This window comes from Chiloscyllium plagiosum, chromosome 10 (assembly GCF_004010195.1).
Source record: "Chiloscyllium plagiosum isolate BGI_BamShark_2017 chromosome 10, ASM401019v2, whole genome shotgun sequence".
Classification (NCBI taxonomy): Eukaryota; Metazoa; Chordata; class Chondrichthyes; order Orectolobiformes; family Hemiscylliidae; genus Chiloscyllium; species Chiloscyllium plagiosum.
The window spans coordinates 83,212,027-83,236,644 of NC_057719.1; the positions used below are offsets into that span (position 1 = coordinate 83,212,027).

Here is a 24,618-nt window from a genome sequence, read left to right on the forward strand (position 1 = left end):
AAAAGAGACGTAAGGGGCAACTTTTTCATGCAGAGGGTCGTACGTGTATGGAATGAGCTGCCAGAGGATGTGGTGGAGGCTGGTACAATTGCAACATTTAAGAGGCATTTGGATGGGTATATGAATAGGAAGGGTTTGGAGGGATATGGGCCGGGTCCTGGCAGGTGGGACTAGATTGGATTGGAATATCTGGTCAGCATGGACGGGTTGGACCGAAGGGTCTGTTTTCAAACATCAAAACATCTCTACGATTCTATTATGAAGAAATGTTAGACAGGATTGGGCCTATATCCATAGTGATCGGGGTAGAGAGGTCAGACAGGTGATCTAACTGAAACATTAAAAACACTGAGGGGACAAAATAGGGTGGATGTTTCTGCTTGTGGTGGTGGGAGCTGGCGTTAGGACAAGGGGACACTGTTTAGGAATAAGTGGTCTTCTTTTTCAAACAGGGTTGAGGAAAATCGTTTCCAATCAGCGGGTGGTTAGTCTGAGGAATTCTCTTCTCCACAAGACAGTGCAGGCTGGTTGGAGGGTGGGTTAGAGAGATTTCTGACGGACAAAGGACTCAGTCAATCAGAGAGAAAAGTCAAATCAGCCATAATCTTATTGAATGGTTAGCTCCAACACCTAAAATGGCTCCCAAGTACTACATTCCAATAAATGCCGTGTAATGGAAATGTTGTGCAGCTGCTTCTACTGGCTTCTGTTACCACTCTCCCGCCTGATGGCCTTCTCCCGGCCCAGGTGGCTTCTAGCTGTCTGGGCTCAGCCGTCTCCCGGAACGGAATCCTCGTCCCCACGCGGAGGTCTCCCTCATCTTCAGAATTCAGGTCTTCCAGTGGCCCGACAGGACGTCTTGCCCAGGAGTGATGGTCTCAGCCCGGTATGGCGGTCTCCTTCGGTGAAGGCTTCCGGCCTAGTACTCCTGCAGCCTGGCATGGCGGCCTCACCCCGGAATGGGGGCTCATCCCCACTGCACCTATTGAGTGCTTTATCATACCTTCATCAACTTTCCCTGTGCCCATTCATGGAATCGTGACAAATTTTGTCTTAATTTGACTTTTTAAAACAATTATGATGTATGATTTCTGTCACTGATGTAGGTGACATGGTGGAGCGACTTATAAAACTTCTCACTGTGTTTTTCATGTAAAAGTACACGTGACAATAAGTTTCTATTCTACAAAGTCAGCAAGAAGGGTTGGGGAGACGACGAGAGAAGAGATAAACCTGCTAAAGCACCACAAGTTATTCTGATTTGGAACGCAGTGTCTAAAGAGATGGTGGCAACACAATTCAAGGTGGAAAGCCCCCAGGGGATCCGAGTTTGACATTGGCTAACCTAAGTCGAAAAAGACTGGCGTAGGCATGATGGGCCAAATGGCCTCCCACCGAGCTGTAAGAAACCACAAGGGAAGGCGGTGGGTGAATGCCAGAGACTGGGCCCACACAACTAAAGTCACTCCTGAGGAAATGGCTGACAAAAGATTCTTTTTTTAATTCACTCAAGGGATGTGGATGTCGCTGGCTAGGCCAGAATTTTTTTTGCCCATCCCTAATTGCCCAAAGGGTGGTCAAGAGTCAACCACATTGCTGTGGGTCTGGAGTCACGTGTAGGCCAGACCAGGTAAGAATGGCACGTCCCTTCCCTAAAAGGGCATTAGTGAATCAGATGGGTTTTTCCGACAATCGACAATGGATTCAAGGTCATCGTTAAACTCTTAACTTCAGATTTTTTTTTAATTGAATGAATATCAATTTTTTTTTTTGAAGTCAGATTTCAGCAGCTACCATGGCAGGATTTGAACTCAGCTCCCCACAATGTTGCCTGGGTCTCTGGGTCCATCGGTAACACCACTAGGCCATTGCCACCTCCGTGAATGACAGAGGGATAAGCTTGAAAATGTGGAACCATTTAGATTAGATTAGATCCGCTACAGTATGGAAACAGGTCCTTCAACCCAACAAGTCCACACCAACCCTCCGAAGAGTAACCCACCCAGACCCATTCCCCTGCCCTATATTTAACCCTGACTAATGCACCTAACATTACAGGCAAGTTAGCATGGCCAATTCACCTAACCTGCACACCTTTTGGACTGTGGGAGGGAAACCGGAGCACCTAGAGGAAATCCACGCTGACACGGGGAGAATGTGCAAACTCCACACAGACAGTCGCCCAAGGCTGGAGTCAAACCTGGGTCCCTGATGCTGTAAGGCAGCAGTGCTAACCACTGAGCCACTGAGCTGCCCAATTTGTGCCCCAGACAGGGTGCCATTCTCTCACAGAACCTCAATGAAGGGATGCAAGGCCGAGCTCCTTATGAAAGGAGCAAAAAGAGTCAAACGTTTGCAAGAAGGGCCCCAAAGTGACCTCCCGTCTGGAACCCTCCCCCAAGTTACTCCTGAAAGGTTTCTCCTTCCGCTGACTTGTAATGTCAAGAGGCCTCATCACACAACCTCACACCTCCAACAATCCCTCCCCTCCCCCCATGCTCAGGCCAGTGCTCACCAAACATGCCCGCTCACACGGTGCCACACCCACCCAACCTGCTCGGAAGCTAAACCCGACGTCTGTCAACGCCGTCCGTCGACGCTCTTTGCGCCACGCACGGAACTTTCCAGAACCAAGTTGCGGAGGTGTTCCCGGAAAACAAAGACGCAACTTTTCAGATTCCCCCCAGGCGTTACTGCGGTGCGAGATTAATAATTACTATTTTAGGCAACTCTTCAGGCAGCCAGGCTCCTTTTCGAGGATGCATAGCCGTGTTAGTGCTGCATACAACAGACAGCCACTTCACCTGTGGCTGTTATAAGGGAGATACCTGTTTCTCTGCATTCTCTGCCCGCTGGTCAGCCTCAATCACTCTCTGTTCCAATTCCTGCATCTATAAAAGAGGACAAAAGGCAAGGATTAAACGACATGCGCGGCAAAGCTGACCCGACAGGGAGAGACTTGACTTAACACTCCGCTTTCCGATATCGGGGAAGCTCACTGTGGCTTGAGAGGCCTTCAAGAGAGCACCTTCGCTCAGCACTGACATCATGTGCCTCAGGTTACCGTGTGGGGGACAAACCTAATCCAACCTGCAAAAACAGAGCAACTCAACTCAGCTGGGTCACTAAGCTGCCCCCCACCCCCGGGAGGTGCCACGTCCCACCGGTGGCAGCCCACCCAAAGGCAGTGCCGTCTCCCCCTTGAAGTGTAAAGCGCTCTCCCAGAATACCGTCATGCCACGGCTCCAACTCCGGGAGCCAACCCTTGGGTGGGCAGAGGATGATTGGCACCTGTCTGGATAATGGCGGGTGAGCCTCAAACAGGACCCTGCCTCAGCCCCACCTGACAGGGATTTACAGGCTGAGAATTTCTCTGCGGGAGCACCTCGTTGCCATGGTTCCCAGAGGGTACCATGATGCTTTGGGGCTCCCAGGCAACGAGACGGAGGAGAATCTGGAGCTGCTGGTGTACAACTGCAGTGAAGGGTCAACATTGGAAACCCCGCTCAGAATTCCCTCCCTCAATCCCTTCTGCCTCTCTTGATCTTCCTTTCCCTCAAACCTATCTCTTGTGGTTCACTGCCTCAGTTTTCAGAGAATCCCTACAGCGTGGAAGCGGTCCATTCGGCCCAGCGAGTCGACACCAACCCTCCGAAGAGCGTCCCAACCAGACCCACCCTGCCCCGCATCCCTGCATTTCCCCGTGGCCAACTCACCTAGTCTGCAAACCCCCGGACTCTCGGGGACAACTTAGCATGGCCAACCCACCTAACCTGCACGTCTTTGGCACTGTGGGAGGAAACACACACAAAGACTGGGAGAACGCGCAAACTCCACCCAGACAGTCGCCCGAGGCTGGAATCGAACCCTGGCGCTGTGAGGCAGCAGCGCTAACCACTGAGCCACCTTGCTGCCCTACTGTTTGACGACACTCCTGAAATTGCCCCATTTCTGCTACATTCAAGGCCCGCTCCCTCCAGCGTCTCGGCCAGCGTTTCTCCCTCAACCAATACCACCAGAACGTTGCTGCTCGTGGGATCTTGCTGTGCACAGCTTGAAAGGCCATGGTAAGGCAGCAGCAATGCTGCAAAGCACTCACGGGGCTGTAAACGTGCTTCAGAGTGCCCCGAGGTCACGAGCAGCATTAGATCGAAAAACAAAACACAAGGTCTTTCTTTGAATCTGCTCAGTTTAGCGCGACGCTCTTTGCTCTGCTGTCGGAATAAAAGCTTCCTGTTTCCAGCTGCTGTCTAATTGCAGAGTGTGAGCCCCCAGGCTTTGATCCAGTTGAAATCCATTACAAGGGACTCACTTTAACAAGGGAACGAGAGAATGCCCGCGCGCTCGCACACACACACACACATTGCAGACAGAGGGAAAGCTGCAAAGTCTAAGGTTTCGAAACTCACCTGTTTGATGTAGGCTCAACAATTACACAGTTTGTCTGAACCGACAACCCCCCCCCCCACCCCCCCCCCCCCACCCCACCACCACCAGAACCGCAGACCTCCTACTGAGCTCCAGCTCCTCAGGAGGAAGTTGTGAAAGACATGGTGCATCCCAGGCTGCTCAAGTAGCTGCCCATCTGTCTTAGGGTGAAGGTGGAAAGCCCCCACTGCAATCCCAGCTGTTAACCTGGGGGGTCTTTGCCCGCTAAAGGGTTACACTGGCTGCCAAGTCAATTCCCCAGCTGTCCACATCGATCGGGAAACGGATCCCTTTTCTCTACCGACTTCCCCCCGACCCTGTCCTCTGTCCGCTCCTTCCTCCAAAAGGTGTTGGTCACAGGGCTGCGAGGTGTCACTAGCTCCCCCTGCATGCTTCATTAGTAGCTCCCGCGCAGCCACTCCCTGAACGTACCCCCTTGCGGCTGTTAAATGCAGCAGGAAGCAGCTCCTTCCTTCAGAAAGAAGACATGATGCTTATCTGAATACATCATTTTTTTAAATTCATTTTTGTGGGATATGGGAGTCGCTGACTGGGTCAGCAGTTATTACCCGTCTCTAGTTGCCCCTTGGGAAGGCGGTGGTGGGCCACCTTCTTGAACCGCTGCAGTCTGTGTGCCCTTGGGTGACCCTTAGGGAGGGAATTCCAGAATTTTGGCCCAGTGAAGGAACGGCGATATGTTTCCAAGTCTGGATGGTGAGTGGCTTAGAGGGGAACTTGAAGGTGGAGATGTTCCCATATATTTGCTGCCCCTCTTTTTCTAGGTTGAAGTGTTCATGGGTTTGGAAGGTCAGTCTGAGGAGCTTGAGTGAATTCCCGCAGGGCATCTTATAGATAGCACACACCGTTGCTACTGAGCGTTGGCGGTGGATGGAGTGGATGCTTGTGGATGTGGTGCCAATCAGGCGGGCTGCTTTGTCCTGGATGGTGCCAAGCTTCTTGAGTGTTGTTGGAGCTGCACCCATCCAGGCAAGTGGGGAGTACTCCATCACACTCCTGACTTGTCGTGCAAATGGTGGACCGGCTTTGGGAGTCAGGAGGTGAGTTACTCGCCCCAGTATCCCTAGCCTCTGGATTGGCTGCTTATCTACGACTTGGGGGCTTCCGAGTGATTTTGTGGGAACTTATCTATCACCTCTGTACTCGCAGATCAACACTGCTCCCCGAACCAGCAACATCTTAGACTTTTATCAGGCATGGGCTGCTCCCTGAAATCTCTCAAACCCTCAGCCACCTCCAATTTTGCCCCTCAGTAACTGGGGAGCTGTAGGTTGACCCACAATGCCATGAGGGAGGGAGTTCCAGGATCATAACCCAGCCATGTTGAAAGAAGGCCTTGGAGGGAAGGCTTACTTTAGCTCGTACAACTACAGCCCTAGTTCCGCTGGGGAGTGGAGGCTCCAGGTTTCGAAGAAGTTTCTGAGAAACCTTAGTGAATGTCTTCGAATCACAGAATCCCTAGAGTGTGGAGTAGGCCGCTGGGTCCACGCACTGACACTCCAAAGTGTATCCCTCCCAGACCCACCCCAACCCTGTAATCCCCATGACTAATCTACCTAGCCTTCACACTGTGGGGCAATTTAGCATGGCCAAGCCACCTAACTTGCAATTCTCGGACTGTAGGAAGAAACCAGAGCACTCAGAGGAAACCCACGCAGACATGGGGAGAATGTTCAAACTCCACGCAGACTATCACCCGAGGCTGGAATCGAACCCGACTCCCTGGCGTTCTGAGGCAGGAGGGCTAACCGCTGAGGCACCATGACGACCACCAGCAGTGCATTTTGTAGCTGGGGCAAACTGTTGGTCACTATGATGGTGGAGATGGCACACGGGGTGACAACGACACGAGATCCTCTATCCTGGACTGTGCCGAGCTCCATTATTGGGTGGCTCTGCGTTCAGCTGAGCCCTAAGCTCGGAGATTCCCAGCCTTCCTACACCCACCTCCCAATCCCCAACCTCCCACCTTCTTCCTTCCGGATGCTCCTGTTTGCCTACCACTCCGTGAAAGCCTTTGGCCTTGTAGCCTCAAGCTAACAAAATCAATAAAAGGAGACCCAATGGACGTAGTATGCCTAGATTTACAAAAAGCATTCAGTAAAGCACGCCACAGAAGGCTGGTTAGAAACATTAAAGCACACGGGACAGGAGGTAACCTACTAGCATGGACTAATGCTTAGCCAGCAAAATGAGTAGCAATAGAAAAAGGATCATTTTATTTTGGCAGGCTGTGGCTAGTGGGGTGTTACAAGGGTTAGTACTTGGGCCCCAGCCATTCACAATACATCTCAATGATCTGAAGTTAAAGTAATATTTCAAAATCTGCAGCTGAAACAAAGCTAAGTGGGAATACATGTTGTAGAGGAAGATGCAATTAGCTTCGGATGAATTTGGACAGGCTCGCTGAATAGGCAAGAACAGGGCAGATGGAATACCAGGTGGAAAAACGTGAAGATATTCATATTGGTAGGAGGAACCAATATGCAGAGTAATTCTTAAGTAATAAGAAGTTTGTGAGTATCAATGCATAAAGGGATTTGGGTGTCCTTGTCAATAAAACATGAAGGTCAACATGTAGGTGATGCACGTTATGAGGAAGGCTAATGAAACGTTAGCCTTTATTCCAAGAGGATTTGAGTGCAGGAGCAGTGAAGTCTTGCTTTAATTGTATCGGAGCTTTGCTCGACTGCACCTTGAGCAGTTTTGGTCTCCTTTTCTCAGTAAAGTTATTATTACCACAGAGGGAATGCGATGAAGGTTCACCAGATATCCCCCCACATTATCCCAGTCCCAAGCCTCCAACTCGGCCCGCCCTCTAGACCCATCCATCACTTCCCCCCTCTGACCTATCACTTTCTCCATCACCTTCATTCACCTATTGCTTTCTCAGCTACCCATCCCACTCCCCCTCCCCTTTATCTCTCAGCTTCCCGCCCAGCCCACAAGCCTCTTTCCTGATGAAGGGCTTATACCCGAAACGTCGATTCTCCTGCCCCTCGGATGCTGCCTGACCTGCTGTGCTTTTCCAACCCCACACTCTCGATGCTTATTCCTGGGATGGTATTCGGCAAAGTCAGTCTGAATTCTCAAAGAATGAAATGAGAATCCCATGAAATCCTCCAAAATACTTGTAGGGACAGACGGGAGAGATGCAGGGGAGGTGCAACACTGGCTGGAGAGTCGAGAACCAGGGGAGACCATTTAAAAATAAGAGAGATCCCACTGAGGTCCAAGCTGAGAAGGTTTTGAATGAAAAGAATTCTGAACATTTGAAATTCTCTAGCACAGACGACCACGGAAGCTCAGCCCTTGAGTACGTTTCAGGTAAAAATGTGGTTATTTCCGATTACTAGTGTTGTACATGGTTACAGTGATACGGTGGCTAAAAGACACCAAAGATATCTGATCAGCCAAGATCATTTTGAACGAGCCGAATGGCCTACTCCCACCTTCCTATTTTACTCATACCTCCTTAGATTGGATGGCGTCCAATAACACTCCTGCAAAGTGGCGGGAGACAGTTGATACATTAAAAGGCGCTACACAAATGCAAGTTGTGGTGGTTCGACAGGACTACCAGTCATTACCATTTGCAAGTGGGTAGTGCCAAGGCAGCATTAGATTTCCAGGCAAGTGACAGCTACTAATTTCCAAAGGGGTGGGGGAACAAGAGGCAATTATAAAAACAATGAACCTTTGGGCAGAGTTACATCAACAAACAAATCCTTTCTCAATAGCGTCAGTGGGTTTGCCTGCTCAGATCCTCGCCCTGACCCTGGTTCCCTCAAGGAACACGATCTCCTTGATTTAACAGCATCAAGAATTTACAGCTTTAATTTGTTTCACACAACAGAGCCAGACCTCCGATAGAGAGCTGCCGTTTGTCATCAGATATAGGAGCCTTTACAGTGCCCTTCTGTCTCTTCCCCCTTATTCCTCCTCTCTCTTTCTTCATCCCACTCTCCCTCAACAAACGCAAATTCATTCATTGCTACGAGACCATGTCTTCCCCCTCGCCCCACCACCCCAAAACAATATCATGATTAACCAACAACAAAAAGACAACTCGCAGTTATGTCAAGACTTTTTAAACGTCATAAAACATCTCAAGGAACTTTACAGGGACAATGGTGCTTGACAACGGTCCAGGTAAGGTGATATTAGGATAAAGCGACAGGCCCTTAACAGTGGAGAAGGGAGAGAGTGAGGTAAAGAAATAAGACTTGCATTTCTATAGCATCTTTCAGGATCACAGCAGATTTAAAAGCACCTTGCAGCCGAAGAAGTATCCTTGAATTGTATTTGCTGATTAGTAATGCAACAAACTCCACAGTTGATGTACTAACTGACAAATCACAGAAGCAGCAGTGCAATCATTAGGTAATATGATTTGTAATGGGTGTTGACTGAGGGATACGCACATACAAATCACGGTGGTAATGCCACAGGCTCCGTGTCAGAATCTTGAGGCTCAAGGTTATGCTCTGGGGTCATGGGTTCAAATCCAGCCAAGGGAATTTTGGAAAATCTAAAATGGAAAGCTAATCTCAGGGAACAGCAACAACAAAACTCTTGCCGATTGTTGGTAATTTGCAGTCAACGCAACTACAGAGAGTGCACACTCCATTAGAAAGGTGGGGCTTATGATTCACCATATAGGCGTAGTATCCTGCTTTTGATAGGATCAGATTAGATTCCCTACAGTGTGGAAACAGGCCCTTCAGCCCAACCAGTCCACACCGACCCTCCGAAGAGTAACCCACCCAGACCCATTTCCCTCTGACTAATACACCTATCACTATGGGACAATTTAGCATGGCCAATTCACCTGACCTGCACATCTTTGGATTGTGGGAGGAAACCAGAGCACCCGGAGGAAACCCACACAGACACGGGGAGAATGTGCAAACTCCACACAGACAGTCGCCCGAAGCGGGAATCGAGCGTGAGTCTGTTCAGGAGCGACTTACCAGGGATGGAGGGTTTGAATTACAAGGAGAGGCTAGAAAGACTGGAGCATCGGAGATTCAGGGGTCTCTGTATAGAGGTTTATAAAATTATGAGGGACATGGATAAAGTAAATGGCAAGTGCCTTTTCTCTAGGGTGGGGGATTTTAAGAATACAGGGCATATTTTTAAGGTGAGAGAAGAAAGAATTAAAAAAACATAAGGGGCAATTATATTTTAAACACAGAGTGGTTCATGTGTGGAATGACCTTCCAGAGGAAGTGGTGGAACGTGGGTACAGTTTAAAAGACACTTAGGTAACGACTTGAATAAGAAAGACTTGGAGGGATGTGAGCCAAGCACAGGCAGGTGGGACTACTTGAATGTGGGAGTTTGGTTGGCATGGACTGGTTGGACCGAAGGATCTGTTTCTGTGCTGTATGATTCCAGCACCATGTCCAAATATCTTCAAATTCAATTGAAGAATACAACACCCCTTCAACCTTACCCCAACTGCCCCCCCCCCTCACAAATCCATGAACACGCCAAGCTCCATCCAGGCCAACTCATGCCCTTCCATGGTCCTTCACAGAATCCATGATGCTTCCTAATCCCTGTGCTAACCCATATCCCCACCTCTCAGCCTGCACCACACCAGCTCACACTTGGCAGGCCTCAGGTTCGTGCAGAGAAGAGACAGAATAAGGTTCAATGAACGAACGTTTCCAAATGTCTACTACAGACTATTACAAAACTACTTGTATTGAAAAAAAATCGGTACATTTACATTTCTTCAACTAAACGTGCCTTATCACATCAAACATTTAACTCCAGTACTTAATCCCTTATAACAACAAGCATTTGAACTTATAATGCCACTTCAATAGCCACTTGTAGCTATCAATCAAACTGAACTGGCAGGCACCCAACTCGAACAATGGCGGCTGTGAAATCCATCACACAGCAGTAATCCAACAAGAGAAACCCACTGTGAACAGCATGAAATAGCAAGAAATGGTCTTTTTAACACTTGAGTTTCTTTTCTGAAATATTTAAAAAGGAAGGAATGCCTGGCTTAATGCTTCCCACCTTTAACGATTACTCGACAGCTGCTTTAACAGGTCTGCTGACAGTTTCAATGTGGCTAACAGTTAATGCGATTCTAACAATTCCAAAAGGTCTCCAAACATGTGTCCCAGGACCATAACCAAAAGGGGGCTACCTCGGCTATCCAAAAGAAATGCATAAAAGCTCAGAGCCGCTCCTATCGGGTCTACACCCGGGGTTTCACACAGCCCCGGCCTCCAAAGATCTGATTGAGTGGAAGCAGTTACTGGTTGGAACAGGAATCTAGAAGAGCACATCTACGAAACGCGGCCCATCCTCATTCCCAGCCCCATTTAAGAAAAAGGGGTCACCTTCCCTGGGATGGGACTGGTGATTTTTCAGGCGCTCTAACAGATGCTGCATTGTCACAGAAACCCAGGCCTACACCTTCCAACAGCCTGGAAAATGTTTTGGAACTTCCAGCAGTTGAGAAAGTAAGTGTGAAAGAAAAGCAAACCCTTCACTTTACATTCCTGTTTCTCTTCAAATAATTGAATCTTACCATTGCCAGCACTCAGCAAACTATCTGCAATTCTCATCTTCTACTTATGCCCCAATAGTGGCCCATTGTATGCAGCCAGTAGATTAACGTCTCTATTATTCCTCGATTCAAACCAAATAATGTGCCTTGGACTCCTCAGATACATCCTGCCCACTGCAGTGTTAAAAGCATCTCTGATTAACACCACCACCTTCCCTTTATCCCCCTCCCCGGTTTTTCCTGAATACCCTGTCACCAGGAGTATTAAGTTCCCAATCCTCCCTATCTTGCTATTTTCTCATTGTCCCATATGGTGGCTTGTGCCTACAGCTAACCTGCCTTTAATTAAAAATGCATCAAGGTCCACACAGCCCAGACCCACCTCTGACTGGTTTTGCAATTGCGGTGTCTGATCCCCACTGCTTCGTCACTCTGCGGCTGTCTGCCTCTCTTGTTTTAGTCCTGCTCCCTATGGTTTCTTTCTGGTGCCTGGCCACCTGTGGAAATTCCTTTCCTCACTCCCACACAGGGGTTCACTTTCCCACAGTGATATTTGTTCAGGGTGAAGTGCTGACCTTGGGAAAGGTCCCCGGTGCCTTAGCACCAGGTCCCAAAGTTCCAGGAACCGGAGCAGCTCCCACCCAAACCCCCCTCTCTCTAGCCCTACATTAACCTGCTGCCGCTATCCTCACCAACATGCTGCCTTGGGAGGAGGCCAGAGATTACAACTTTTTCTGCGCTGGTTTTAAAAATTTGCTCCCGAGCTCCTGAGACACTGACTGCAGGAACTCGAGCTTTCTCCCTCTTCCGCCTGCAATTCCCACAGACAGTGCGGACTCTCAGCTCCCCCACCACTCCCCTTTGTGTTAGCTCCCACAGAGGAAGGAGAGAAAGTTGTTAGCGTGAGTGTTGTGCGAGACTTTGCGGGAGCGGGGCCTACTTCGCGGGGGACTCACACCCCACCTGCAGAAAGACCTTGCTCTCCTATTGGTCTGTAACCCCTCTGAAGTGGAGTCATGTTGGACTCAGACCGTTAACTCTGCTTCTCTCTCTCTCTCTCCCCTACTTCACAGACGCTGCCAGACCTGCAGAACTTTTCCAGCACTCCCTATGCTATATTCCCAGTGTGCTGGGCACCTTGCTTTTATCAAGTCCCCTCTGGTCACCATCTTCCATTTGCCCCACAGTGCTGTAGACAGCTCGACACTACCCAATACAGAAACCCACTTCTGCAGTAGTTCTACAAAGTCTGAAAAGGGTTTCTTATCCGCCTCGTGCCCTGGCATCACCTTGTCTTTACTCGACGTGCAAGTCGGATTCCACAACGGTCCAGTCCCCACAGGATTAGCATTGTGCGTCCACACAGTATAGTGGGTGCATTATTCACCTGCGACACTAGATCTCCTCTCCTGTATCACTGCGAGATGCTGCTAGGAATTGAAACGCGGCTGTCTCCCTGGGAGCAAAGAGAGGGTTATAACTGTGCCCAGCAGTAACGACCCTGCTAAAGTACTCTGCAGAGATCTCCCATATGTAGCAGCCTGCGGTAAAACAAAGATCTCCACACTGATTATTATTTCGGAATATGGACGGTGTGTTTCGATTCTACTGGCGTCTACCTGGTTTGCTTTTTGAGTCAGTTTTGTGCAATCTCTTAAAGATTTGTTCAGGGGTGGGGTGCACCAGGCCTGGGAGCAATGGCTGATCCTGAAACCCAAAATCATTCCAACGCAAGGGGGCTTTTTGTCAAATCAAGGGCGGGAGATATGGAATTTCAGAGGAATAGAGGGACTAGAGACACTAGGGATGCGGAGGTTTGAATGGAAGCATCAAGGTTTCGATATATTATCAAAAAGAGAAACCATTTCCACTGGAAGGAAGGCAAGTGAGTGGAAGACACCAATTTAAGCTAATTGATAAAAGAACTAGGTGAAAGATGAAGAGAAGTTCCTGTTTTTGCAGAGTATTATTTTGACCTGTCTGAAAACGGACTCATTGCATTTTTGAAAAGGGAACTGGACGAGTATTTAGAGTCAGAGTGGCACAGCATGGAAACAGACCCCTGAGTCTGACCCGTCCATGCCAACCAGACATCCTAAATCAACCATAATCCCAGTTGCTAGCATTTGGCCCCTGTTTAGCAAAGGATAAACTTGCTGAGCTACACAGAAAGGAGAAGGGGAGTAGGAATAATCCAACGCGTGCGGTACTGAGCCAGCGCAGGTACAGATCATAAAGCTTTTGTGATTTACTGTCTGGGGGCTCAGTTGTAAACTCATCAGAAAACAAAAAGAGGTTGACACATGCAACAGTTAACAACTCCACTGTTGCTGGATCACGTAGGTTATCAGGACAGTCGGAGAAACAGGCACAGTTTGATCTAGAAATTCCAGTATCTTTCCACATACTTTGAATTGTAAGTAGCCAGAGATTTTCTACCCATTAGACAGCTGGATGCACAGTGTATGCTGACAACTATTAGAGGGCGTGGATTTAAGGTGAGACGGTAGAAGATTTAAAAAGGGACCTGAGAGGCAACGTTTTCACACAGAGGGTGGTGCGTGTAGGGGGCGAGTTGCCAGGGGAAGTGGTAGATTGGTACAATTATAATCTTTAAAGGGCATCTGGACAGATACACCAGTAGGAAAAGTTTAGAAGGATATGGGCCAAACACAGGCAAATGGGACGAGTACAAATTAGGAAACACGGTTGGCATGGAGGAGTTAGGCCGGGGGGCCTGTTTCCATGCTGAATGACTCTAAAATTGTGTATCATTTCCTAAGTGGCCAAACAGCTAGACATGATGACTTGAATGTAGGGGACCCTCCCAAGTTCACTTCACAACAAATAAAATTTGACAGTGAGCCCGACATCTGGCCAATGACTGGAACAAGATGGTAATTATTACAGGGTGCTTCAATGGAGGAGAGAAAGGGAGAGAGAAGTGAAAAAGGTAAGAGAGAAATGGAGAGGTTTAGGAAGTTAATTCCAAAGTTTAGGACCTAGTCAACTCAGTGTAGCACTGCCAATGATAGAGTGATTAAAATCAGGGCAGGGGGCAGAACCGAAACACAGAGATCCTGGAGGGTCAGGCCAAAGGAGGTTACAGAGAACGGGGGAGGGGTGACAAGGCCACAATTATTTTAATGCATGGATAAAAGTTTTATTGAACAGTATAAAGTGCTCATTGTTCACCTTGTGACTCCCAAATTGATTCGTGCTCAAGGTCACGTTCTAATTCATAAGGAGTGTGGGAAAATGGTGTGGAGCCAGCTCAAATGAAAACAGGTCCTCCACAGAGACACACAATGTGAATGCACATCAGCAGCAGAGTCAGAGGAAGGCAATCTACTGGGAGCCACAAAAGACACACAGGAGTGGAGCTCCTTGCCTCTGAAGGCACCTCTTCACTGCCTCGCGCAAAGTGAGGAAAGCGGAGATGTGTGTTTATATAGCGAGTAGCACAACTTCAGGCCATCCTGATAACGCAGTCCACAACTCACCGCGCACCCCTTAAGTGGATGAAACAAAGAATAATGCACACTCCTTAAGTAGGATCCAGAACTAGAGGGCATAGGTTTAGGGTGAGAGGGGAAAGGTATAAAAGAGACCTAAGGGGCAACGTTTTCACACAGAGGGTGGAGCGTGTATGGAATGAGCTGCCAGAGGATGTGGTGGAGGCTGGTACAATTGCAACATTTAAAAGGCATCCGGATGGGTATATGAATAGGAAGGGTTTGGAGGGATATGGGCCAAATGCTGGCAAATGTGTTGAGATTAATTCAGGATATCTGGTCAGCACTACAAGCTTGACTGAGGGGTTTGTTTCCATGCTGCACAGTTCCCTGACTCTGTGACTGTATGGTTATAACACATGGAGTTGAGCCCTGTAGGCCTAGCTGACTGCGACAGTACCATTCTACTAAGGGTCAGGGAGGGACAATGCTGTTGGCTTTCACTAACACACAGAGACCTTAGCGTTCGGATTTGCCGAGAGCACAGCACTCAAAAAGCTTCCAAATCTTCCGGCACCCCCTAGATTCAAACTGCAACGAGTTCCGAAAACGAGCGAGCCGGGTAATAGAACCGGCCTTGATTAGGACTGGTCGATGATAATGACCAAATACGTGTCTACCTGTAACGGTAAGTACAGGACCCAGACAGGGGGCAGGGAAAAAAATCTTCTGTCGCTTCCCCACTCAATGAGCAGGATCAAATTCTTCAGAAAAAGCCAGTAGAGAAAATGATCAAAAAGAAATCTCCGTGGTGGAGGGGGCTCAGCCCTGGAGGTGGTTGGGGTGGGGTGCTGCGTATCTCCTCGGGTCTGAAACCGCGGAACATAACAAGTCGGCAATTTCGGAGTAATTGCCAGTCGCGTTTCCACCCTGACACCTCCCTTTGTAGCTCCGTTGAGTTTCTAATCATATAACAAAACCGCTGGAGAGTCTGGCATCAATTAGGAGCCAGTGGGTGAAGGCTGAACGTCAGAAGGGAAAAGGGATTTCAGAGTCTGCTGGCAACGAGCAGAACCTTGCGGAGAGATCAGCCCCGACAGAAACTCGACGCCAGGCTCCCCGGGTGAGCTCCTACCCGACGATGGTCCCATTCAGGCCACGCACACAAAGACAGGGAGAGAGAGAAAGAGAAAGGGAGAGAGAAAGAGAAAGAAAGAAAGAAAGAGAGAGAGAGAGAGAGAAAACTTTCTCCAATGTGACGGGTTTCAGGATGCTCCCCTGTAGTGTTTTACAGCTGGCAGAGCTTCCTGCAGTAACACAAGGGAACTCAGACAGCTGGTATGTCCACACAACAGAAGCAGAGATAAAGATAACCAAAGAGAATGTTCAGCAGTGCAAGGTGATGTTTGGAGAATCAATATTAGCCTCGACATTGGTGAGAAAACTTCCCCCACCACCCCATTCTTGTCTTTCGACTGTCCCTCGCTGCGATCCTTCGAGAGGGATCTTGGTTGAATGCCTCATTGGAAGGGAGGATCTTTTACCTGACAATATTCCCTCAGTACTGTACCGTTCAAGCAAACAGGTATCCCCCACCATCCAAAAGTGGAGCTTACCTTTCCCAAATGATGTAAAGGGAAGAAGCAATTAATTTGTATGGAAAAGTTTCGCCTTTTCTTGTAAAAGCGAAAATCCCGCTTGGGGTTAGCGAAAACAGGTACTTTTCCGTAAAAGTGAAGTGGCGTAAAGCTAACTTTCGAAACGCGAGGGATGCCTGCACTCAATCGTTTTATCCTGGCTTCGAGCATCCCCTCCCCCACTGGTGTGCTGTCAGTGGTACAGGGTCATGGTAGACACCACAGCAACGCACCAACGCCTCTTTAACAGCACCTCCCGAAACTCCAACCTCCAACGCTGGAAGGGCTGGGCTAGCAGATACACGGACCACCATCTCCAGTTAAACATACACCACCATCCCTTCACTGTCACCGGATCCAAAACCTGGAACCTGCTAACAGAATCACCAGAACACTTTCAGCCACTCAGGGCCAGCATTTATTGCCCGTCCCTAGTTGCCCCTTGAGAAGGTGGTGGTGAGCTGCCTTCTTAAACCGCTGCAGCCCACCTGCTGTGGGTTGACCTTAGGGGGGGTGAATTCCAGGATTGTGACCCAGTGACCGTGAAGGAACGGCGATAAATTTCCAAGTCAGGATGGTGAGTGGTCTGGAGGGGAACTTGGAGGTGGTGGTGTTCCCGTGTATCTGCTGCCCTTGTCAGTCTGGATGGAAGTGGATGCAGGTTCGGAAGAGTCACAAGAAATGAAACGTGAACTCCGCTCTCTCTCCAAAGATGCAGCCAGATCTGCTGAGTCTCTCTAGCGCTTTCTGTCTGTGTTTCAGATTTCCAGCATTCGCAGTTCTTCTACCTGTGGGCTGGATAAGGGGTTTTAGAGGGGGCACTTTCACATTCTAACAAGGTATAACTGTGCCAGTCATGACCACCTCCTGTGAGCGATTCTTTTGTGAAAAAGAAAGACTTTTTTGAAGTGAGACATGAACTATGACCTTCTGACTGAGGCAAGTCTGACAGCTGACAAGCATAGCTGAGCGTTCTCTAGAATACTCCACGTATTATACAGAGTTATGAAGTCAAATAGGTGCCAAGAGGTGTGAAATGAAAAGCTATCCTGTAAGTACACAACCCCAGTTGCTGTCTGACCTCTGACACGTCCAACTTTAACAAAGACATAGTTAAAGTATAACATGATCAGTCACTGTGACATCTAAATTGTCAAGCAGGTCTTCTGACAGGAGTGTGGATGAGATAATCCATCACTACAGAGAGTTATGAACACAGCCCAGTCCATCACACAAGCCAATCTTCCATCCACTGACTCCAGCTGCGGAAGGCAGCGACATCAAAGGCTCCTCCCACCCCGGTTATAATCTCGTCCAACCTCTTCCATTGGGCAAAAGATACAGACACTTTAACACCGCACCGACTGATTCAATAACAGCTTCTTCCCCACTTATTACACTTCGGAATGGATCTCTCAAAGTTTAAATTTAATGTTGATCTCGCTCTGTGTGCACCTTTTCTGCAGCTGTAACATTGTATTCCTCACTATGACCCTAACGCACTATGTGTGATATCATCTGCCTGTACTGCACGCAAAACCAAACCTTTCACTCTACCTAGGTACACGTGACAGTAATAAATCAGATCAAATAAAACCCAAAGAGCTGCAGATGCTGTAAATCAGAAACAAAAACAGAAGTTGCTGGAAAAACTCAGCAGGGTCTGGCAGCATCTGCGAAGAGAAATCAGAATTAGCGTTTCGGGACCGGTGACTCCTCCTCTGAGGAGAGGTCACCAGACCCAAAACGCTAAATCAAATCAATTGTCGGGAAAGACCAAATCGAGATTATCAGTGCTGTTTTCCGAGACTCAGTGAATCTCCTGATCTGAGCCCAAGATGGATGCTCCCAGTCCTTTCTGTTCCTGTAACGACACCCCCCACATTTACAAAATACGACAAAATTAGCACCAACCGTCCACTTCCTGTTTAAAGACTCGGGAATATTTGATTTCACAAGAGCATTTCCCTTGGTCTCTGAACTGCCCAGATGGGTTCAGGGAGTTTGAACAGCTGTGGGCGGGCATTTTCTCTGACCGTGTGGTCACATGGTCCATGGTCAGACCAGCTGATGTGGCGCTGCAAATACAAGACTCTCCAGGGTTGGTACGAACATTTTTTCAGGAGGCTAGAAGACGTCAAGGAGACAATGAATGGAGTTTCCTTGCTTCTTTTCAGTCCAACAAGCTGATCTACTGTTGCTAACACAAGAGCAGCCTGCTCGTACTGAAGCTGAGGCAGAAGCAGTCCTGAATGCTAATGTATTAGAAATAAGATGCTGATGAGGAATTAAACCCTCACAGAACTACAAATGAGGGATGGACAGTGTTCCCCCAGTGACGTGCCCAGGATATTGTCGGCAATTATTGTGGCTAGCTCTCGAGATTCAGGAGGCCAAGCGTGCCGTTATAAATTAGATTGCTTACAGTGTGGAAACAGGCCCTTCGGCCCAACAAGTCCACACCGACCCGCCGAAGCGTAACCCACCCATACCCCTACATTTACCCCTTCACCTAACACTACGGGCAATTTAGCATGGCCAATTCACCTGACCCGCACATCTTTGGACTGTGGGAGGAAACCGGAGCACCCGGAGGAAACCCACGCAGACACGGGGAGAACGTGCAAACTCCACACAGTCAGTCGCCTGAGGCGGGAATTGAACCCGGGTCTCTGGCGCTGTGAGGCAGCAGTGCTAACCACTCAATACTCAAAACCCAAGTTCAGAATTGCCAGCATTTTTACTGGCCACAACCCCACAAGGAAGGTTTTGCAGAACCTGCCGAAATGTGGGAATACCCCAACCTACAATATGATCCACGCCTATGATTTCCCGTGCCAGCTCCGGGGAAACAGTCAAAACAGTTCATTTGGAATCACTGCCCAAAACAAAATAGGGCTCCCAGTATATCCTTACAACCGTGGATGGGGCTACCCATTACCTAAAGGGTGTTCTCCTGAGAACTATATCTGCCAAAGCATTAGGGAGGGAATTCTTTCTGTCCATTCACAAGATGAGGATGTCACTGGCCAGGTCAGCATTTATTGCAGATTAAGAGTCAACCACATTGCTGTGGGTCTGGAGTCACACATAGGCCAGTTCAGGTAAGGACAGCAGCTTCCTTCCCCAAAGGACATATCAAACCAAATGGGCTTTCTTTCCAACAATGGCTTCACGGTCAACATCAGACTCTCAATTCCAATTTTTGTTTTCCGAAAGGTTGAATGATGACTCCACGATCTGCCATGGCAGGGTTTGAACCCAAGTCCCCAGAATATTAACTGGGTCTCTGGATTAACAGTCCAGTGATAATACCACTAGACCATTGCCTCCACTATGAATGAGAGAATTCTGCAGCCTATAAATGAGAGTCCAATCAGGGCTCAGATTTCACATGCAAAATATTCCAGAATATCCTGGGTAACCATGTCATGACCCAGGGAGGTCTTTAGTGTACCCCACAGTCACGGGGGGGGCGATGCTAGATGGTACTAGCAGACCCTAAAAAACAATGTTGATCATCCTAGCATCCAATTAACCAAGAGGGGGAGACGGAGGAAGAGGGGGAGATGGAGGAAGAGGGGGAGAGGGATCGAGAGACAGAGCGAGAGAGCGAGAACACCTCTATTAAATAGGCCCAGGAACATTGCTCTCCCTTTAGCTGTAGAGACTGGCAGCTCCTAGGTCTGCCGTTAGACTCAAAACCCAAGGTCAAAACACACAGCATTTTTATTGACCACAAAACTCCACAAAGATGACGGAAGGTTTTGCAGAAGCTGCCGGAATGTGGGAAAACCCCAAACTACAACATGACCCGCGCTTACGATTTCCCGTGCCAGCTTCTGGGAAAACATTCAAAGAAGTGTTTGTGTCCTGAGCTGCCCAGCTCCGCAATGGCTCTGCACTGCCCTACCAGGGCGTTAATGCAGTAGGCCACGGCTATCTCACCTCCCGCATGGGCGGCACAGTGGCACGGTGGTCAGCACTGCTGCCTCACAGCGCCAGAGACCCGGGTTCAATTCCTGCCTCAGGCGACTGACTATGTGGAGTTTGCACATTCTCCCATTGGCTGTGTGGGTTTCCTCCCACAGTCCAAAGATGTGCAGGTCAGGTGAATTGGCCATGCTAAATTGCCCGCAGTATTAGGTGAAGGGGTAAATGTATTATGGGTGGGTTGTGCTTCGGCGGGTCGGTGTGGACTTGATGGGCCGAAGGACCTGTTTCCACACTGTAAGTAATCTAATATCAGTGGGCCAGCTGAAAGGGCCTACATCGCCAAGGGAGATTTACTCCGGGGGCTACTCGCAGCCTGCCTTGTCTGTCTGGGTGAAGGCGACCTCTGCCTCAGATGATTCTGTACCAGGCTGAGTCATGCCATTCAGACTCAAATGCCCCAGTTGCCTTCAAGGAGGTTCATGGACCCAAAACTGCCAGGCTTTTCTAGCTGTGTAATGTACCTAGACTGTATGCAGTGATGCCTGGGAATCAGACTTAACGCAATGGAAAGCCCTCTTTCTGGAAATACCTGACCTAGTGATCAGTCTCACTGCAGCCTCTAGGATGCAGTGTTGAGTCCAATACCTTTGGTGCCTGAATCCATCCTTCAATGTCGTTCTGTCACATCGCACTCTGTCCTGTTATGGGATGGGCTGCTTTTAGCGCAGTCACTATCCTCACGCACTCCTCAGCCCATTATCACATTATACACTCAGCATAGCTAATCCGCTCTGTCCTACTCCTGGTGGTTAGCACTGCTGCCTCATGATGCCAGGGACTTGGGTTCGATTCCAGCCTCGGGCGACTGTCTGTGTGGGAGTTTGCACATTCTCCCCGTGTCTGCTTGGGTTTCCTCCGGGTGCTCCGGTTTCCTCCCACAATCCACAGATGTGCAGGTCAGGTGAATTGACCGTGCTAAAGGGATAAGGTGGGATGGTCTTTAGAGGGTTGGTGTGGACTCAAAGGGCTGAATGATCTGCTTCCACACTTAAGGGATTGTATGATTCTAGTTCCTAATATCACGTATTCAACTTTCCTTCTGGTCTGGCCTACTATCCATAATCTCCTTGCTTACCTACACCTTTCAACTCTCTCTCTCTCTCTCTCTCTCTGTGGGTTCCATCTCCACCTATTCACTCATGTCTTCCCCACCTATCAGAGTTACCAACGGTTCTGGTGACAAGTCACGTTAACTCTGCTTTCTCCCCGCAGATGCTGCCAGGCCTGCTGAGTTGCGCCAGCAATCTCTGTCTTTGTCACCGAGTGGGGGTTTGCCAAGTCCACCGTGTTCGATCTGGGACGTACGGTAGGTGAAAGACAGAGCCAGGGCCAGGGGCACAAGCAGCGACACAGTGCCCTATCTCCACAACTAAATGGAAAGGTTTGTTTTTTCGTGAATGTGTGCGGTGTGTGTCTGTGTGTGTCTGACAAGTTGTCATGGATGGTGAACCATTAGCAGTTCAATTAAATAAGGAGAAACTGGGGCCTAAAAATTGGGAATCAGGAGACACAGATACAAAAAAAAATTAATGAAGGACACAGAGACTAATATAAAGGGATATCCTGTTGTACAATGCACTACTGTGTTCTAGAATGTACTTTCTGAAAACACACTGGGCCAGAATCCATGTGACTATCCCAGTCCAATGTGCTGCCAAGTTGGCATGAACTCCGGTGGGCCCCATGTGTTGCTGATCCTCTATTGGCTGTTCCCCCTGGGCCAGACTACCCCATAGTTCAAGACTCTAGAGTCTGACCCTCTGCTTATAGACAGGACGCTCACCTTGGACTCTACAGCCCAGAGGGAGCACTGCTCAATGTAAACACTTATTACACTCATCTCAGCGTTGATGACCACCCCAACCTCTATTCTCTGTAGCGTCTGACTGCTGAGGTATCATGTCATTACCTTATACTACAAGGTTCAAAACAGAATTAGCAGTGTAATTATGTTGAGAAAGGGCGTGACCACTGGCTCTTTAAATTGGGCCACCCACAGAAACAATGGGCCAAATGGCCTCCTTCTGTACTCATGTGGTTTTCTGATTCATGGATTCTGACAACACAGCAGGGCCTCACCGATTTAGCTGACTGCGGTTCTTGAAAGCTTTTGAACTGGGTTTTTTGGAGTGCATGGCTCACACCACGTGGTGGAGAGAGCAGCCGCGCTAAAGCAGAGACCCCACCCACTCCCCCCGTCCCCAGTGTTCCCCCCCCCCCATTCACCTTTTCAGCCAACAGCTCTCGGATCTTGCCGGCCTGCAGCCTGAACCTGAAGAGCTGGGACTCTAACGTCATGCAGCGTTTCTGCCAATTGTAGCCACCCCCGCCATTTTCTGCCACTGTCTCCATGGTTACTAGCTCTCACCGGTGGTGGGGGCGCGTCCTCCAGGTACTTGGAACCTGAAAACGAAACGCAAGGTTCAGAAGACAAAAATAAAATAAAGAGTAGCAACAAGCCCCAGTGCCCAGAACATAAAGTAAACGTGGAGATAACGATAGAACGGGAAGATGGTTAAAGGGCCTCAGTCCAATCTGATTCCGCCTTCCTCAGCCCCTTGGATTGAAGCACCATGTAATCTTCAAGCTTCTGGAATGGGGCTTGAGCCCACAGCCTCCTGATTCACTGGTGAGAGCATTATCCCAGCGGTTAGAGAGAACCTCAGGGAGCTCCACTGGCCCGACAGCTGAGTGGACGATGCAGTCTGTCTCCCGGTCATACGCACCAGCCAAGGTTAGCTACACAGACCAGGCCAGACCAGACCCTCTCCTCCTTACACTGGGGAAGGATGAGCAGTCAGGGTGTTGAATCACAGGGCGAAATCTGGCCTGACCAGTGCACTCAGGTCATTTTCCTCTTTTCACCAAAAGCTTAAACCCTTTGCTTCCCCTTAAACTGTCAATTGCTTCAACCAATCCCACAACGGCCAGTGCCACATTTACAACACTCATTTGATTGAAGAACTTTCTGCCGAATTCACTGCTGTCTATCTTGTACTGACAGTCTCTAGTTATACGTGGAGAACCTCTCCCCAGGTCCTCTCTGTTGAAAACCTGCTGAAATTTGAAGATCTCCATTAGGTCAGCCCTCAGCTGCCTCTTTTCATGATTCAGGCTGTTTGCTCTATGCTGATAGGTATAAATGTCACCTCATTCCTGAAGAAGGGCTTATGCCCGAAACATCGATTCTCCTTGCTCCTCGGATGCTGCCTGACCTGCTGTGCTTTTCCAGCAACACACTCTCGACATAAATGTCACAGGTCATGTATTACCATTATAAATCTGCACTGTACCCTCTCCAGCCCCTAACGGCCTGACCCAGGACTCTCACTGAGCTCCCAGGACCAGAGGCCTGGTGTGGGCGACACCTGGATTAGGGCTTTGGGGATCTGGGTGTGTAGCAGCAGCTAAAAGCCTAGATTAGGGCTTTGGTGGGGGGAGGGTCTGAGATACCAGGAGCGAGCCCAACACAGCGGTGGAGTTTCCCCCTAACATCTGCAGCAGGAGACGTGAGCCAACGTGCAGAAGATCGAGCCCTTGTAGGGAGTGCAGTCCCAGAATGGCTTAGAGAGACTGCAGTGGTTGAACTTTTAGCTTTATTTCTTTATTCTTCTACTTAATACTAAGAAAGACTGTAATGTCTAACTTCTGTTTTACGCTACACTAAGAGTGCCTGTGATGTTTAACTATTAACTTTGTTCCTTATTTCTTTCAACCTTGATAAGGTTTTGTAACTCGGTGACACAGTGCGTGACAACTTTGATGACTTTTCAGTGCACTTCAGTACGCATGACAATAAAGTCTAAACCTCTTTAATAGGCCATCAGAACCACACATTATGAGCTCAACGCAACACATATTCAGAATAACACGCCCACTTTCCAATTCCAGTCCTCTCAATATCAACCACAGTAAGTGTTTCACTTCTGATTAAATGAACCTAGATTCCGAATTCTAGCAACTGCTCTATTTGCATTTCAAAATCTCTTTGCTTCTCTGTCCCATTTAGGCTTTTAATTTCAAAGTAGCATATGAGCGAATTATTTTTCGAACCCAAAATGCAACAACCTCGCTCTTGTCGACGGTGAAATGGATTTGCGGATTACTTCTACACGCTGCCAAGCCCGTTAACATCTTCTTGTAATTTGTTGCTCTTCTCCTCAGTATTGACTATCCCAACATCCCACTCCCAGCCTGAAGTGAGGTTGGCGCTAATTTAAAAAAAAACTGCGGCTTTGCTTCCAAGCAGTTAATGTGAATTGTAAATGTCTGTGGTCCCAGCACTGATCCTGTTCTCACAATCTCTTATTTTCAGAGGAGCATATGACTCAATCATTTTTCTAACCCAAACTGTAACAACCTCACTGTTGTCAATGGTGAAATGCATCTACCAATTACTTCTCCACTCTCCAAAGTTCATTAACATCTGCTTGTAATTTGTTGCTCTTCTCAAGAGCCACCCTTTACCTATAGTCTCTGCTTGCAGCTCACTAGAAACCTCTCCAGATTCTACATATTCCAACCTTAGGCATTATTTTTTTAAAAA

At 48.6% G+C, this 24,618-nt stretch overlaps 1 protein-coding gene across 3 annotated transcripts in view; it reads right to left on the bottom strand.

Annotated features, from left to right (window-relative positions):
• plekhh1 (pleckstrin homology domain containing, family H (with MyTH4 domain) member 1) overlaps positions 1 to 23,206 on the bottom strand; it is a 123,928-nt gene extending 100,722 nt beyond the window's left edge. Inside the window, exons 1-2 of one of the 3 annotated variants that reach the window (XM_043698223.1) lie at positions 22,299 to 23,206; positions 2,829 to 2,891 (exon numbers count right to left, since the gene is read on the bottom strand). In XM_043698223.1, coding sequence (XP_043554158.1) covers positions 2,829 to 2,891; positions 22,299 to 22,424 — 189 coding nt within the window. In that variant the 5' untranslated portion in view covers positions 22,425 to 23,206. Of the gene's footprint in view, positions 1 to 2,828; positions 2,892 to 4,409; positions 4,429 to 22,298 lie in introns of those variants that run through there. The other 2 variants (XM_043698222.1, XM_043698224.1) reach the window with 2 other exon arrangements.
• Between the last annotated feature and the right edge of the window lie 1,412 nt (positions 23,207 to 24,618).